Raw genomic sequence first — 15,794 nt, 5'->3', positions numbered from 1 at the left:
TTGGTTTCAGAATTTGGTTTGTTTTCTTCTAAAAACCCCATTCCCTTATGTCAGCTGTAAACGAGCCCTTCTCTAGAGGAGGAAGGCTGTTTTCCATCAGGTAGCTCCAGCCCAACCAATGATAAAATGGTTGGCGGTGAGCTGGGGGCAGAGATGTACTTCAATCCCATGTGTCCCTGCAGGCAGAGAAGCCCTGTACGGAGACGGCCTTCAATAAATACTTGCAGAGGAGGTGAATCGTGCTTAGTTCCCCAAGAGTGGGGGTGGGAAGCCTGAAGCTCCTGGGGAATGGTGGGGGCTGACAGCCTGGGATTATACTTGATCCACAGATAATCTCCCAAATCCAGAAGCCACCTGGACAGCAGTTTAATGGACTGAGGCCCATCGTTGTATACATGTTGACGTTGCTGCTGAATTCACAACAGGTTTACAGGGACCAGAGAGGGATTCCTCCACACGCCGGTTTCTTATTCTCATTATGGGAGAGGAACTGAGAGCTATCAATCCTTTTGAGAGCAGAATCTATTGGAGAGGATCAACTAATCAATTAATGAATTAATCAGTCTCCCTTTCCCTCTTAACTTTTAGAAAGTTTTATTATGGAAATCTCAAATATACATTAAAAAAAAGTGGAGAAAACGATATAATGAACCCCCAGTATCCAGCATCCAGCTTCAAGAATCACCAACACTTGCCCGATCCAGAGTCATCCATACCCCATGCCTTGAGGCAGATCTCGGATATCATCTTACATGCTTAAACACTTCGGTCACGGTGGGAATCCATGCCGGATTCATCTGGGGGACAACAGCCGGTTCCTGGCCCCGCTCAACCCCCAGCAGGTTCTCAGCCCACGTCTCTAAAACTGAAAGCGGATAGTGGGGCGCCGGCGCCGCCCCCTCCTCTGCTTCCTCCTCTTCCCGCACAGCGTGGGTCATCTCGGTCCTGTGGCTTTCCTGACATCCCACCCGCAGCCCGGGTGATGCGAGAGTGAGTCCCTCCGCGCTGCGCCGTGGACAGAGCGAGGAGGCGCCTTGCACTTCCTCTTTCTCCCTCTGACTAACCCTCGGCGCCCGCCCCGCCCCTGTGGGCGTGATCACGACAGAAGGGGCGGGGAAATACCCATATTTGGCCTTATATGGGCAGCCACGTCACAGGCCGCACACTCATTCACATAAAACGCGGCGCTGCCGGCGGAATCCCCGGCTTCTGGGGCAGCAAGTGGCCGGGCCGGGTGCCGAGTGCGCGGGGCGGGAAAGAGCACTGAGCGGCCCCTCCGGCGCTGGGCTCCTTCGGCCGGCCTCAGCCCCGCGGTGGCCCTCCGTGCCTAGCCTGCGGGTACCCTGGCCGTGGGCACCGGCGGGGCGCTCGGCGCGGGGCCGCTGGGCAGTGGCGGCATGAAGGTCACGTCGCTCGACGGGCGCCAGCTGCGCAAGATGCTCCGCAAGGAGGCGGCGGCGCGCTGCGTGGTGCTCGACTGCCGGCCCTACCTGGCCTTCGCCGCCTCGAGCGTGCGCGGCTCGCTCAATGTCAACCTCAACTCGGTGGTGCTGCGGCGGGCCCGGGGCGGCGCGGTGTCGGCGCGCTACGTGCTGCCCGACGAGGCGGCTCGCGCGCGGCTGCTGCAGGAAGGCGGCGGCGGCGTGGCGGCAGTGGTAGTGCTGGACCAGGGCAGCCGCCACTGGCAGAAGCTGCGGGAGGAGAGCGCCGCACGCGTAGTGCTCAACTCGCTGCTGGCCTGCCTGCCCGCGGGCCCGCGGGTCTACTTCCTCAAAGGTGAGTGCGGCGGGCAGCCGGTCCCCTGACACCCTACCACAATCCAGCACCGGGATTCCTGGGTCTTGCGTTACCCCTCCTTGCTTGGGGCGTCCTCCGGCATCCTGGACCCCGGAAAGTCAGCCACTTGCGGGGCTCTGCACAGTGGGGCTTGACGTGCGCTTGGAAGGGCACCCGCCTCAGAGCTTCCCCCTCTCCACCAGCGTTCTTCGAAAGCGTCTGGCAGCCAGTCTGTCCGCCAGGCTGGGTGAGACTGGTTGTGCTGCGGAGAGGTGCTCCTTAGCAGTTTGGGGGCCTTGAGCTCGTGCAGGGCGCAGGCGCCTTTTCCTGACACTGGGTTCACCGCTCTCGCTGGGGACTGGGCTCCGAGCCTTGCTGATGTATCTGGCATGATCTGCAGGTCGAGACCCTCCCTCCCCCTAGCGTGGCGCCTTGGTGTCCCCCTTCCTCCCTCCTAGACAATTACAGTGCTTTAGGCTGTGTCTTTACCAACCCCTCATGCCTTTTTGACCCTAGTGAGTCCCTCCCCCTTCCTTTCCTTTTTATTTTATTGCTTTTTATTGTTTTCCTCTGGCCTCCTCCCCTCCTGGTCCTAGGCCTTTCTCAAGCCTAATTTGGAGCTGACAGCTTTCCCACCCCTTTGACCTCCTGCCTTCCTGGGGCTGAGATTATCCCTGGGACTGGTCCTGAGCTACTACTACTGGGTGGGAGGCCGCCAGACAGCCAGTGCTGGGGGTTGGGGGCGGGGATGGGGAAGGGAGACAGGCAGTGGTGATGGGGGCAATGTGATGTAGAGGTTCTGTGACCTTTGATTGGAGACCTCCAAGAGCTTCTACCAGGCCTGCCCATTTCACCTGCTGGGAACATAACTTTAGCTTCCTGTTGTGGGTGGGTGATTGACTCTCAAACTCCAGAGCATTGATTTCTGGGTCACTTCCTGTGACTGTTCCTGCCTTGTAACCTCAAATGTATGGGAACCTTGGTTCTGGTGCAGAGATGAGAGCTTAAGCTGGACCGGGCCCCCAAGGTCCTATCAGCCTTATTACTGGACACCTTGGACTGTAACACTGATGTGGTTTGATACTCAAATGCAACTGAGTTTCAAGGCAACCCAACTTGGGGAATTTCACACACCTCAGAGGCTCGTGGGTAGCTCCCCATCTATTAGCACCTCTTGGTGACTGTCCCTTCTTCCCACTGGGAAGATAACAGAGGTGGATGGTAATCCTCCTCCTTACTGCCCCAGCCCTGGGGTGCGGGGGAGTGGAAAATGGCCTTTTCCAGCTCTACAGAGGTCTTACTGTTGGGTCTAAATCGCCTTCTCTTCCTGATGTCATTTTTTGATTTAGTCTTTTTACTTAGCAATGCATATAGGAAAAGCTTCTGCCTCCCCAGCAGCGGTGAAGATGTTCCAGGAACCCTCTTGGTCCTGCCTCTGATCCCCACCCTTCTCCAAGAGGGCTGTGGACTGTTTTCCAGTTATTGCTACAGGAAGTAGTCAGCTTGGTGGACTCTGAAAAATTATGTTTAAATTTTTTTAAATGAAATAACATATCCAGGAAAAAAAATTTTTTTTTAGAGAGAGAATTTTAATATTTATTTTATAGTTATTGGCGGACACAACATCTTTGTTTTGTATGTGGTGCTGAGGATTGAACCCAGGCCACATGCATGCCAGGCGAGCGCGCTACTGCTTGAGCCACACCCCCAGCCCCCTGGGACAAAATTTAAACAGGTCAAAATTTGAAAATTTCATTGCCTGTGTGATGAAAATTGGGTCTTCCACACACCCTTAAACTCCATTCTACTCCCTAGACAGCCACCAACTATTTCTTATTTGTCATTATTTCCCACAAGTATCTTTTTATTTTAATTTTTTGTAGTTGTAGATGAACAGAATGCCTTTATTTTATTTGTTTTTTATTTTTCTGTGTTGCTGAGGATCAAACCCAGTGCCTCATGCGTGCTCTGCCACTGAGCTACAGCCCCAGCCCTCCCACAAGTATCTTTAAAAAATAAATTTATTTTAAATATATTCCCTGTATCTAGATCTTAGACACTTGTCCACATCAGGACATACATGTCCCTTCACTTGTGATTACCCTTGGTCTTCTCTGGTGATGGCCAGCAGGTTGCTTCCAGCCTTACTGTTTGAAGCAGTGAGATAGAGGATACCTTTGCCCATATATTCATGTATGTGCACTATCTTATCTTTCCATAAAATGATAAGAATTACTAGGTCAAATTTGTGTGCATTTGAGATTTCAGTAGAAATTCCTACCCTTATAACACCCTGTACTTCAAACTGTTTTTTTTTGCCAGAGGAAAAATTCTTTATCTTGTCTAACTCATGTCTAGATATGAGTTCAGATTTTAACCTGGTGGCATTCAGATCCTGGGGCAATGCTTTTTGTACTCTCTAAATCCCCCCTCCAAAACCAAGACTCACTGCAATGAGATGGTGATTGACTGAATTGTGTGGCCAGTGCTTATTTATATATAGTGTCTACTCACTGCCTCTGTTCCTCTGGCAATGTGGTGATGATTGAAAACAGACTCACTCTGAGGAAGGTTGAAGCCCTAAGAATTGCCATGGCTCTTGCAACGTGAGTGAGGCACCGGAGAGGAATGTTCTGTCTCCACACCTCTGATGGGAGTGGGTGGAAGACCCATCTAATCTCCTGACCCCAGCTTGAAGAGGCAGGGCCCAGTTTATCTGTCTCTCTACTACACTGAGACGCCTTGTCTGCCTGCCTTATTTTGTCAACAGGCAGGCAGGATCTAGCCCACACCCACGTCTCTCCAACTGACAGCCAGCTTTTAAATGATCTGTTTGAAGCCCAGACATAGGGTGGCCCAAAGGCTTCTTTTCATCAAGTCTCATCTCTCGAAGTTTTGGAGGGACTATACCCATCTGGATGCAAATGCTTGCTCCCAATCACTTGTTTTGTCTCCTAGAATCAAAGTGTTGAGACCTGGCATGGGAAATGATCAGGTGGTTGATTGACTAGGGACACCTCCTCTGGGGAAGATGTGGGCCAGAGTTAACTCTGGCACACTCTACCTCCTAGAAGGGAAGGGGGCTGGGGGACATGAGGGAGAGGAAGCTACACCACCAAACCTCTATTTCTGCCCCCCTTTATCCATACTCCAGCTGGGCCTCCTGTCACCATGACAGGGAACATGGTCATTGTGGAGGACCAGAAACTCATCCGGGGAGGTACGGTGGGCTATTTGCTGAAGTGACCATGGGAGAGATTCGGGTATGCTAAATGGGGGCAGGGGCAGTTCCAGCAAGCTGAGAGGAAGCAGTAATGGCAAGATGACTCATTCTAGGAATTGGCTGCAGCTTCTGGGAGAGAGTTGCAGACTGCCATGTAATCCATTAACCATTTGTTGACTGCAGAGTTGAAAAAAGACAGCACCTCCTCCATTGAGGGTCCGTCACAATACCAAAACGCAAGAGAGAAAAGGAGTTTTTTTGGAAATGGCATGCTCTCAGAATGCGTATTTAATTCATGATTTGATACTAAGTGAATTCTCTGGGCCATTAAAAGACAAGTGGGCTTTCTGGAGGCTCTCGGAAGTGCCTGAGGTTGCTCTGGTTGGAAATAGAGTTCCTAAGCAAAGCTGGCCTGTTCGCCCACTAGCCCTTGGCTTCCTGAGCGGCCCTCGGCCATTTTTCATTTGGTTCTTCCCCACTTGAGTATAGTGGCCTTGAGAAGACAAATTTCTGTGACCTAGAGAGAGTGGTTTTTAGCCTTAAGTCATCAGTCTGGAGAAGTTTAAATGTAATGCTAAGATTCTTAATGCTCTTAGTCCATGTATCCTTTTGGAGCCTTGGAGAAAGGTTGTGGGGAGGATAATAAATAAGATAGAAAGGGTAGTAGTCACAAAGGAACAGAGACAGGCTTTACTTATGGGGGCTGGGAATTTAGATCAGAAGTCCTCATTCCTCCCATTTGGCCTAGAAGGTAATTAACTGGATTGATGGCTCTAAATTGGACCTAGGGAAGGGATTGTCAGCAGAGTTCTTAACACCTCGAGGGTGAGAAGGGGCAAGGCTGGTTTACTGTTCTGATTTGAATCCTTGCATGAGTCCCTATTCTCTTATAAATGATAGGGTGCCATCTGTAATCCTGCTTAGAGCAAATGCGCTGGGGAAAAACAGTTTAAAAGAATTTCTTATAAATTAATGAAAATTTTCATAATCACACCTTCATTTTGAATAAAAAATGAGAAAATGGCTTTTGTTTTTCTGGAAGGGTTTAGTTAATATTTGCCAGATGCCAGATTATTTCTTTCACAGTTTAAGCTGCTTCTGATAGACACAAAAAGTTAATCATTGCCTTTCTGAACTATAGCCTTTTAGGGCTATGTGTGCACACACATGAGCGTGCGTATGCACGCATCCAATTTCTATCCTAAAACATCTGTCTCACTTTTTGTATGTTCATTTGTTTTTTCTAGGGGGATATGAGACCTTCTATTCGGAATATCCTGAGTGTTGTGTAGACGTAAAACCCGTTTCACAAGAGAAGATCGAAAGCGAGAGAGCCCTCATCAGCCAGTGTGGGAAACCAGTGCTAAGCATCAACTACAGGCCAGCTTATGACCAGGTATGTAGCTGCCAGTTCCTGTCTCATTCCTTCCTTCCTCAGCCACCTGACTTCTCTCCCAGCTCAGCAGCAGTGGTTTGTTCTCTGTGAATCAGGGTGCTGGCACCATCCTCGAACTTGGAGAGCCTCTATAGCTTGCCAGTTGGAGTTCCTGTCCAAGAATAAATGGGCATCCTTCCAGCAAACAAGCTGACAAGAGCAAGTGAGCCCTGGGATGCTGGATAGCTTCTAGAGAAAAGGGGAAATGAAAGATACTTTGTTAATGGCTGCCTTGGGAGGTTCAGAGAAGCTTAGAAATACTGGCTTAGGTTTCCCTGAAAACATTTCAGAGTTGACTTTCAGGCTTCCTGTGTTCTTTGTAATTGCTGATCATCTGCAGTTTCTATACACCAACCCAGTACTATCAAGGTGTGTCTTGGTGTTTTTAACTGCAGTGGGGTTGGAGGTAGGGGGAAAGGTGGCTGTGCAAGAGAAACCCCTGTTTCGGATGGCTCAGCAGGCTCCCCTGAGGGTCTCTGATGCTTGTAATTCTACAAATTCTGATACCAGAGGAGATCAAGAGACGCTGGGGAGCTTCTTGTTCCTCTAAAGGTGTGGGGGTTTATTTCCTTCAAAGAATCGTGCATTGTAACCACCCATTAAAGGTCGTGGGTTACTTAACATGATGTTGGAAGATGGGGAAAGGCAGAAAAGAGTTCAGATTCTATAGAAACCAGAGCTGAAAACCCACCTTGACTTTTCACCAGAGAGAGGAAGCACTGCTGTAGCTAGTGAGATGACTGATTTACAAAAGTCTTGCAGCTGCTTATGGTAGTTTCAGAGTTAGAACCTCCTTTTTTTCTTTCTTCCTCCCAACTTTTTTTTTTTTTTTTTTTTGTCCCACAGTACTGGGGATTGGACCAAGGGCCTCACACATGGCTAGGCAAGAGCTCTACCACTGAGCCACACCCCTAGCCCGAGAACCCCATTCTCTTAACTCCCTGTTGTGGTTCCTTTCAGGACCTCCTCCTGTTTTTTCACATGCCCCTGGCTACACACCTGGGTAGTGGGAGGAGCTTTTCACACTGTCCTCCCCAACTAAGAACATAGCCAAAGCCTAAGAAGGAAGACTTCTAGATGCTGCCAAAAACGCCAGTTCCCTGTCTGAGTAGAACTCTGCCCCTAGGGACAGACTTCCAAATAGAACCAGGTGACTTGGTCTTGAATGGGATTCTTGGTCAGGAATCCTATTTATTATGTTGGCCAGGTGCCAGGGTTATGACTCAGTTTGTTTTCCTTAATGGAAAATCTTCAGTGTATGATGAACCCTTGGCTTTCAAGTCATGAGCATCCAGCCTAGCTAGATTTCTATTTTTGTTTGTTTGTTTTTTTGGGTTGTATTTTCCCCATTTCTAAGAAAGTGAAAGAGAAATAAAAATTGTCAGAGTGTGTGAAAGCATGCAAGACCTTTGGCCACGCGAAGGTTGGGGAGGCCCTGATGTGTCTTCAAGATCATCTGGGGAACCCCGTACCACTTCTGCACAGAGGAGTGAGGCGAGGCTGTTAACCTTTGAGGTTTCGAAGGGCCGTTGGTATCTTCCTCTTAAGTGTAAATGGGAGGTTCAGAAAGGGAAAGAAATATAATTTGAGAGGTATTTGTTGGGCTAAGCTCTAGGGGAAGTTGGGTAGGGTTCCAAGCCTGGTGTCCATGTTTTCCAGGCCCTCAGGAAAGGGAGAGACCTAGTCAGCCATCCTGCCTGCTCCGTGTATAGGTGTCCATTGGTGTCTAGCTGGTCAGTTGCTGAGAGAAACTGACCAGATTGTGCCTCTCACTGTTTTCCAAAGAACACTACCATCTTTGCTGTTTTCTGGGTTTCTAATTAGTGGGCAGCTGGGTCCACAGAATGGGTCCTGTTTAGGCCAGAACCCGGACTGCTGAGATACTCTGACCTCCCAGCATCTGTCCTGTGTCTTCCCCAGGGAGAAAATTCTTATTCTATTTGTTTATTCTTCCGCCTCATGAAAATGCTCTATAATGTATCAGATTTTAATGCACCCATTATCCCATTTATGACTTACCCATTATCCCAGGAGGATAGGGATTATTATCCTTGGTTTACAGATAAAGGTTCAGAGGTTAGGGAGGCTTAGAGGTTTTCAGATAAAGGTTCAGAGGTTAAGGAGGCTCAGAGGTTAGGGAGGCTGCCCAAGGTCATACCAGCTAGGAAACGTGGAGCTGGGACTTGATGGAGAAAGAGCCGTTTTACCTGGTGCCCAGGCCCAGATTCTCAGCCTCTGTATCACATTGCCGCTGGGAAGGCTGCTTCGTATGTAGGGGAGTTTGGGGAGATGTCAAGGAGAGGGTAAAAATTCACTTCTCTTTAGAGATAGAGGATATTTTACCTGAAATGCTTGATTTCTCATACTATCACTGTTGAAATGGTCTCAGACAAGGCCTTGAGACTTGAGTTTGGGTTTCAATCCTATCTCTACCATTTGATAAGCTCTGATGTGGGCAAGTTATTTAAACCTATCTGAGCCAGGTGGTGCATACCTGTAATCCCAGCAGCTCTGGAGGCTGAGACAGGAGGATCAAGAGTTCAAAGCCGGCCTCAGCAATGGCAAAGCACTTAGCAACTCAGTGAGACCCTATCTTTAAATGAAATACAAAATAGGGCTGAGAGTGTGGCTCAGTGGTCGAGTGCCCCTGAGTCCAATCTAAGCCTCAAGTCACCCTTCTATAAAATGGGAACAACATTACCTACTTTATAGATTTGTTGTGAAATTGGCACTATATAGGTACATTCAAAGTGTCAAGCCCACATGCCAGCCATTGTAAGTGCTAATAAAAATGCGATTGTTGTTGTAATTAACCTTAAGTAAAATCCTCTGTAACTTTCTTCTAAGTGACTGAACTGGCTTTACTGAAACACTCAACTTCTCAGGACAGAAAATACAGGCACAAAGTGCTGGACAAATGTGAGAATGGCCTATTGCAAACCTCCCTCCTCCCCAGGACACACACATGCCCCTTTCCCTATTATGAGTCGGGCTGAGACTTTCCATTCCGCTCTTATTCCTGGACAGGAAATGGAAAGACAGGAAATGGATGGATGGTATGGGAAAGGCTCCCAAAGACCAACCACAGTCCCTGCAGCCAGCCCAGTGTTTCCCTCTGAATCCCCAGGGGCTCCTGTTGTTCCAACTGTCACTGGCTTTTTTGCTTTGTTTGTTTTGTTTTGGCACCTGAGAACCCATACGTGCTCAGATTGCTGGAGTCCTACTAGCTGGAGGTTCATTTCAGGGGTAGATAGTCTCTGGTTCTCACTTAGTCTTGATTCTCCACACCAGAAGCCTGCTGTGTGGGTGATGATGTAAACCCCTCTCACCCACACAGCACCCCGTGTGAAGAAGGTCAGGGGTGGGGGAAACCCCTCTGTGGTCTAACAGTTTTTCTTAGTCTATAGATTCTGGGTAGGTAGTGGTTATTTTCATTTCTAAGAAGCATACTTTTTTGGAGGGTGAGGAGGCTGCATATTTTACCATTTCTGAAACCTGGGTTATTTTAGAATAGACAGTATCTGAGGGTTGATGAAAAATATACTCTAAAATGTCTGGGCTATAAAGAAGGGAGCCTACATTGCCAGGGTTGCCCCACGGCTCAAGGCTTGTCCTGGTACTCTTGGGGCAGCTGAAATGTCACCATAGGTCTTTTAATTGCATTTCTCCTGTTCTTACACTGGGTAGCACAGGAAGGCTGCTGGCATTTCCTATCTCTTCGGATAAATGCAAAAAATGAAACTCTGGGCCGTGTGGGTTTGGCTGTCATTGAGTCACCCGGCAGTCACGGTGGGTAGAGTTTACCAGGATGGAGGTGCCACCCACACTCTTGGCTGAGCTGCCCTGGCTCTGAACTCTCTCTACCTGGAAACCAGAAAGGGAACCTCCCACCTTAAGAGACAAATAGGTCAGAGTTGTTTATTTTTAATTCTTCCAAATGAGCAGGCTAATCCAATATTTCCTGGTTGTTCTTTGTCTCTGCTTCCAGGGCAGCCCTGTGGAAATCCTTCCCTTCCTCTACCTTGGAAGTGCCTACCATGCATCCAAGTGCGAGTTCCTAGCCAACCTGCACATCACAGCCCTGCTGAATGTCTCCCGGCGGACCTCCGAGGCCTGCACGACCCACCTACACTACAAATGGATCCCAGTGGAAGACAGCCACACGGCCGACATCAGCTCCCACTTTCAGGAAGCAATAGACTTCATTGGTAGGTTGGGTCTTCCCCCTCCATTATTTTGGGAGCCCCTTGGAGCATGCCTTCTTGGTTTTTTGATGTGCTGATGGGGGGACTACCTTCTCTGAGTGAGAAATGCCCTGTGTATGCAACCACCAAGAGTTGACACCAAGAACAGATGCGGCAGAGGGAGGACTTGAGCTGCTATTAATAGGAGCTTTAGTTTGCAAGATAAATGAATTAATATAATTTTATGGCTATACTCACTGCTGCTCTTGTTTTGTTTCAAGTTGGGCGGGAGCAGAGTATGTCCATGCGTAATGCTTCACACGAGGAAAGGGGGAAGCGGGGGCTCCCTAACTGTGTTTGTACGTAGGTTGGGATATTTTTAAAAGCAAACAGAAGGATCGAGAGAGCGCTACTTACGCACTGAGCCTGGAGGGCCCAACAGCTTTCCACAGTTTTGGCAAACAGCTTTGGAGGCAATTTGTTTTGCATTTTCAGCTAATTTTGGATTAAAGATAGCACTTGACTCAAGCTCCATGCTTTGTGCACAGAAAATTTGGCATCTTCTACATCCTTTCTGCATTCCTATGAGGCAGTTATCATTTACTCCATTGTGCAAACCTGAAAACAAGGCCGTAGCCTTCACCCCTCTGCCTGGAAAGAGCTTTGGCCTTGGGGTTTCCAGGCACTTGAGGTTGCTTGGATTGTCCTCCTGTTTGGTGTCTTCTCTTTCTCCCATATCTCTTTCCCTGCGGGTCTGGCCTAACTTTTTTTTTTTTTTTAATCCCACATTTGCAACACTACTCCCTAACCTTGTGGTCTTAAGAGGACTTCTGTCTTTTTAACATGCATAGTTGTTGGTACTGAGGCTTGATTTTCCTTGTATCACGTTCTAAGGGATGTTGAAGGAGGAAAGACAGGTGTTAGGCACAGCATAATTACTTGGTGCAGATAGCAATTAAAGGGCCCTTCTTCAGCCACATGGTAAGCCCTGTGCTCATCACACACAATTTCTGCTCCATAGGAAACCTTGATGAGAAATTCACCAGAGGCAAAAGGTCAAACCTGTCCTCATTGTCCCCTGAGCCTCCAGGCAGAAATGATCCCTTTAGAGCCTGAGAAGCAGCCAAAATGATGGGTTCTGGGTGGGAAACCCTTGACTTGCTCTCCCGGTCCCTGGGAAGGCTCTGCCCTCCTAGGCCTCTTATTTAATTACCTAGATAGCTGCTGCATGAGGTCATGAAACTCGCCCCCATCCAGCTCACAGAACTGTCCCTCCCAGTCCTGTGTGTATATTGTGTGTGTGTTTGTGTACAGTCACACCACCCCACAGGGTTTCAAAAGTACACAGTGTTTTTTCCCAGACACCTTGCCCTGCTAATGGAAGAGGCTGAGCCCTGTGCTGAAATATGCACCAACCCCTTCCAGATGAAGAGTCCTATAGAAGGCAGGCCCCTGAGCTGTAGAGAAGCAGTGCATTCTGGGTCCTTTGCCCACTAAAAGCTGGACTCAAGAGGGGAAATGAGTGGAAGAGCAAAGGAAACGAAGGCACAACCCTGTAATCCTAGGGAGTTGGGGGTCTCCCCTTGGAAATGATTTATAAGAACTTTTGGTTTTTTTGTTGTTGTTGTTTTGAATTGATTGGATTGGGGGTACCTCTCATGAGCTACCTTGGGTATACTTTGGAATTTTTTGGTTCACATGAGGAATCTGTAGCGTTCCTCCCTGAGCCTTAGATATTTCATCTTCTAGACATTGCAGATTCATTTGCAAACTTCTTGAACTTGGAACAGATGGGCGAGGATGTAAGGGGGCTCCCCTACCTGCTGCCTTCAAAAATTTTGTTTTTGCCTACTGCAGCCTCACAGAGTGCTAGCTACATCTAACTTCCTGTGATGTAATTGTTTCCTCATTAGCTAAAGGGGGAATTGGAAGGACTGTTTTTTGTGGTCTTGTTGATAATGTTCACCTTTTACCCTTTCCCATTTTTAACAGTTGTAGTTCTGTTTTGCTGGGAGGGTTAGAGCAGGAAAGGAGGGGCCCCCTTTTGGTCACATTGAGCTAAAGAATGCTAACTGATGGTGGTAGCTTTATAGTAGTGACTCCCATTGTTGAGCAACATGGAATTTGCAAAGGCCATTTATATCCTCCGTCTAGTAAGCGTCACTTAGCCAGGGCTATAATTAGTGGCCATGTGCTATTTATCGTATGTTTGGTGGTGAGAACCCTAGGAGCTGAGCCAAGCATCCCGCCCTGGCACAGCAAGACAGGGTGTCCAGGGAGGCCAGAAGGTCTCTACCAGGATGGGGGCTAGGTTGTCATCATTAGAATCCGACCTGGAGAGAGGCAAAGAATTACTTCTCCGAGTAAGGCTTTGAGCCTGGGAGGCTCTCAGAAAATTTGTGCATATGCAATAAAAATTTGCATATGCTTTCAAGGATTTTCTAGTTCCTTCTTGAACCCCACCGTTGGAACCCAAGTTAGGATGGAATCCCCGGAAGGGATTCCTCCAGGTCTAGCATCTCCCATGGCAGAATCTGCAGATGTTCTAGGGAACTGGGGAGTAGCTGTGAGTATTAAATACTTCCTACATCTGTCCTCACCAGTAGGGGCTGAAGACCAGCAAATGTCCAGTATGGTACCATGGCTCTGAGCAGGCACGAGGGTGTGATAACTAGGTGACATTACTGTTTAATTCTTGTGTTTCAATTCCAGTTCTCACCATTCCCAATCTCTTATCTTCCTTTCAGACTGTGTCAGGGAAAAGGGAGGCAAAGTCCTGGTCCACTGTGAGGCTGGGGTTTCCCGGTCGCCCACCATCTGCATGGCTTACCTCATGAAGACCAAGCAGTTCCGCCTGAAGGAGGCCTTCGATTACATCAAGCAGCGGAGGAGTGTGATCTCACCCAACTTCGGCTTCATGGGCCAGCTCCTGCAGTATGAATCTGAGATCCTGCCTTCCACGCCCAACCCGCAGCCTCTCTCCTGCCAAGGGGAGGCAGCAAGCTCCCCATTTATAGACCATTTGCAGACACTGAGCCCTGACGTGCAGGGCACCTACTGCACATTCCCTACCTCGGTGCTGGCTCCAGTGCCCACCCACTCAACCGTTGCAGAGCTCCACAGGGGCCCTGTGGCCACCGCCACATCCTGCTAAGACTGGGGTGGGGTGCCAGCCCAGCCCCAGAGCAACTGTGATTTTGTTTTTTAAACTCGTGGACATTTCACACCTGTGCAATACTGAAGACCTCTCTCTGTCTCACTGCCCCGGTAAGACACTGAGCGGTTATCAGGTTTGCAGACAAACTTCAGACTGACCTCACAGAGAGGTTCTCGGGACTGAAGGAAGGCCAAGCCATTACGAGAGCACCGTGTGTGCTGACTACTGTACTTCCAGACCCCCTGCCCTCTCAGGACCTCCTAGTCCTTGCACCTCAAAGTTCGCCTTTTCATTTCAAGCATAGGCAATAAACACCTGCAGCAACAGGAAAGAGAGAAGTTGCTGGACCAGGAGAAAAGGCAGTTAGTTAGGAAGCCAATTCATTTTAAAGGAAGCACAATCTCCATCTTACTTTTTTGAACTTTGACAGTCTCAGTCTCTCTGTTGCTTCGGGTATAAGCTGATCACCGCCTAGTCAGGAAAGTTACCCTGCCGGATTGGTAGGGACACCCTGGATATGCTGATTTAAACCCTGAAATGTTTGTGAGATGCCCTCTGGGTCCAACGGAAACATTTGGTTGAAGTTGCAAGATGTTGACTCTTCTGGGTTTCGTTTTCACTGTGGGTTCTTTCCTGACCTTGGACTTTGGCATGATTCTTCATCATACTTGAACCAGTCTCGTTGCACCTCTCTTAAAACTCTGGTGTCATTTGAAAAGGGTTTTCAGACCATAGACCAAAAATCACCCCTTTGAGGTGGCAGTGGGTGCCTGGAGAAAAAGGGTACCTGCTGTGTCTTCTGGGTCAGTGGCATTGAAAACAGTCCTTTCTCTGCTTGCTGTCCTTCTGTGTGCTTGTGTCTCGTTTCTTGTGACACTTGTTTTCCTCCCAGCCCCTGGGGGTTGTCTTCAAGCTACTGACTTCTGGGATTTGCAGATTGTTGCAATGTGGTACTACTTTTCTGTCTGTAGATTATTTCTCCAGGGGAAAAGGCAATAATTTCTTAAAACCCATGTGAATGTGAAGAAAAGGGGTATGTTACTGGTTGTTATTGTTTTTTTATAGTGCAAAATAAAAATAGTTAAAGGAAACGGCACTTCTTCATGTTGTTGGTGAGTTGGAGTAAAGTGGGGATGCCTTTGGATCAGAGCCAGCCTGCTGCACTGGGTTTCATTTCCAAATAGTAGGATGAAATGGTGGATATGTAGCTGTAAGCTTTTCACTCATGAGTCTGTGATTGAAACAAGGACACAAAATGCTGCTTTTCATCTGGGGGGGGGGGGGCTTCCCTAAGCTAACAGGCACAGGCTTCACAGGGAAGTGGTTGGAGCATCTGTTCACTCTGGGTTCCTCAATCCCATCACCCCAAGATAGTGAATTTGGCTGGAACCTCAGATGCCTCATGTGTGAAATGGAATGAACTGAGCTAGATGAAAGTCCACGTAAGCACAAGGCCCTGGATTCTAGCAAACCTGGGTGCCAAGCTGTCCAATCTCCTCTCTCCCTGCCTAACACATGCAACTAAAAAGTCTGGATAGAAGGTGTTGGGATGGAGATGTGAACTACATGAAGTTGTTTGACATTAAGATCCTGCCCCCCCAGCCCTTTTTTAACCTTGCAACTAATTCTTCCAGAAAATTTACTCAGTAGTTTCTGGGTAAATCCCACAGTGAGTGGGTTTAAATCCAAGGCAGACTCAATTTGACGTCTAATGTCTTCTGCGTTGGTGGAGAAAGGAGGGAGCAGACTCCTCACAGCACTGCCTATGTCAAGTGTGTCTTGGGGCCTACTTCCCAATCTGGGGTTGTAGGGAACTGATTGGGATTGATGCCACCCTAGACAACTGATGCCTGACACCCACCGGGATTCCAGCTGTACCCCTCAATTCAGGAGGGCCCAAAGAGGCACTCTGTGTTGTCAAAGGTCAAGATGGTGGCAGAGCCCAGGTTAGCCCGGCCTTCTCAAGAGCTCACATCAAAGCCTCGCTTGAGGCCTTGCTCTCTCAAATCGCCCTCCACA

General features: G+C 48.6%; 1 protein-coding gene across 1 annotated transcript; it reads left to right on the top strand.

The window, feature by feature from the left end:
• The first annotated feature begins 1,184 nt into the window (after positions 1-1,184).
• Dusp5 (dual specificity phosphatase 5) lies at positions 1,185-14,871 on the top strand. The gene is made up of 4 exons (XM_078051180.1): positions 1,185-1,776; positions 6,247-6,395; positions 10,423-10,642; positions 13,366-14,871. The coding sequence occupies exons 1-4, from the start codon at positions 1,398-1,400 to the stop codon at positions 13,770-13,772; spliced, it is 1,155 nt and encodes a 384-aa protein (XP_077907306.1). The 5' UTR covers positions 1,185-1,397; the 3' UTR covers positions 13,773-14,871.
• The last annotated feature ends 923 nt before the right edge of the window (positions 14,872-15,794 follow it).

The sequence above is a fragment of the Ictidomys tridecemlineatus genome, chromosome 1 (assembly GCF_052094955.1).
Source record: "Ictidomys tridecemlineatus isolate mIctTri1 chromosome 1, mIctTri1.hap1, whole genome shotgun sequence".
In the NCBI taxonomy this organism is placed as follows: Eukaryota; Metazoa; Chordata; class Mammalia; order Rodentia; family Sciuridae; genus Ictidomys; species Ictidomys tridecemlineatus.
The sequence above is the reverse complement of the archived record's forward strand: the minus strand, read 5'-3'. Positions and strand labels throughout refer to the sequence as shown.

Excerpts from the sequence above, each read along its gene's own strand:
- Dusp5 (XM_078051180.1), top strand. The coding sequence starts at position 1,398 with ATGAAGGTCACGTCGCTCGACGGGCGCCAGCTGCGCAAGATGCTCCGC. Across the intron at positions 1,777-6,246 it reads GCGGGTCTACTTCCTCAAAG|GGGGATATGAGACCTTCTAT; the intron begins GTGAGTGCGGCG and ends TGTTTTTTCTAG. Across the intron at positions 6,396-10,422 it reads ACAGGCCAGCTTATGACCAG|GGCAGCCCTGTGGAAATCCT; the intron begins GTATGTAGCTGC and ends CTCTGCTTCCAG.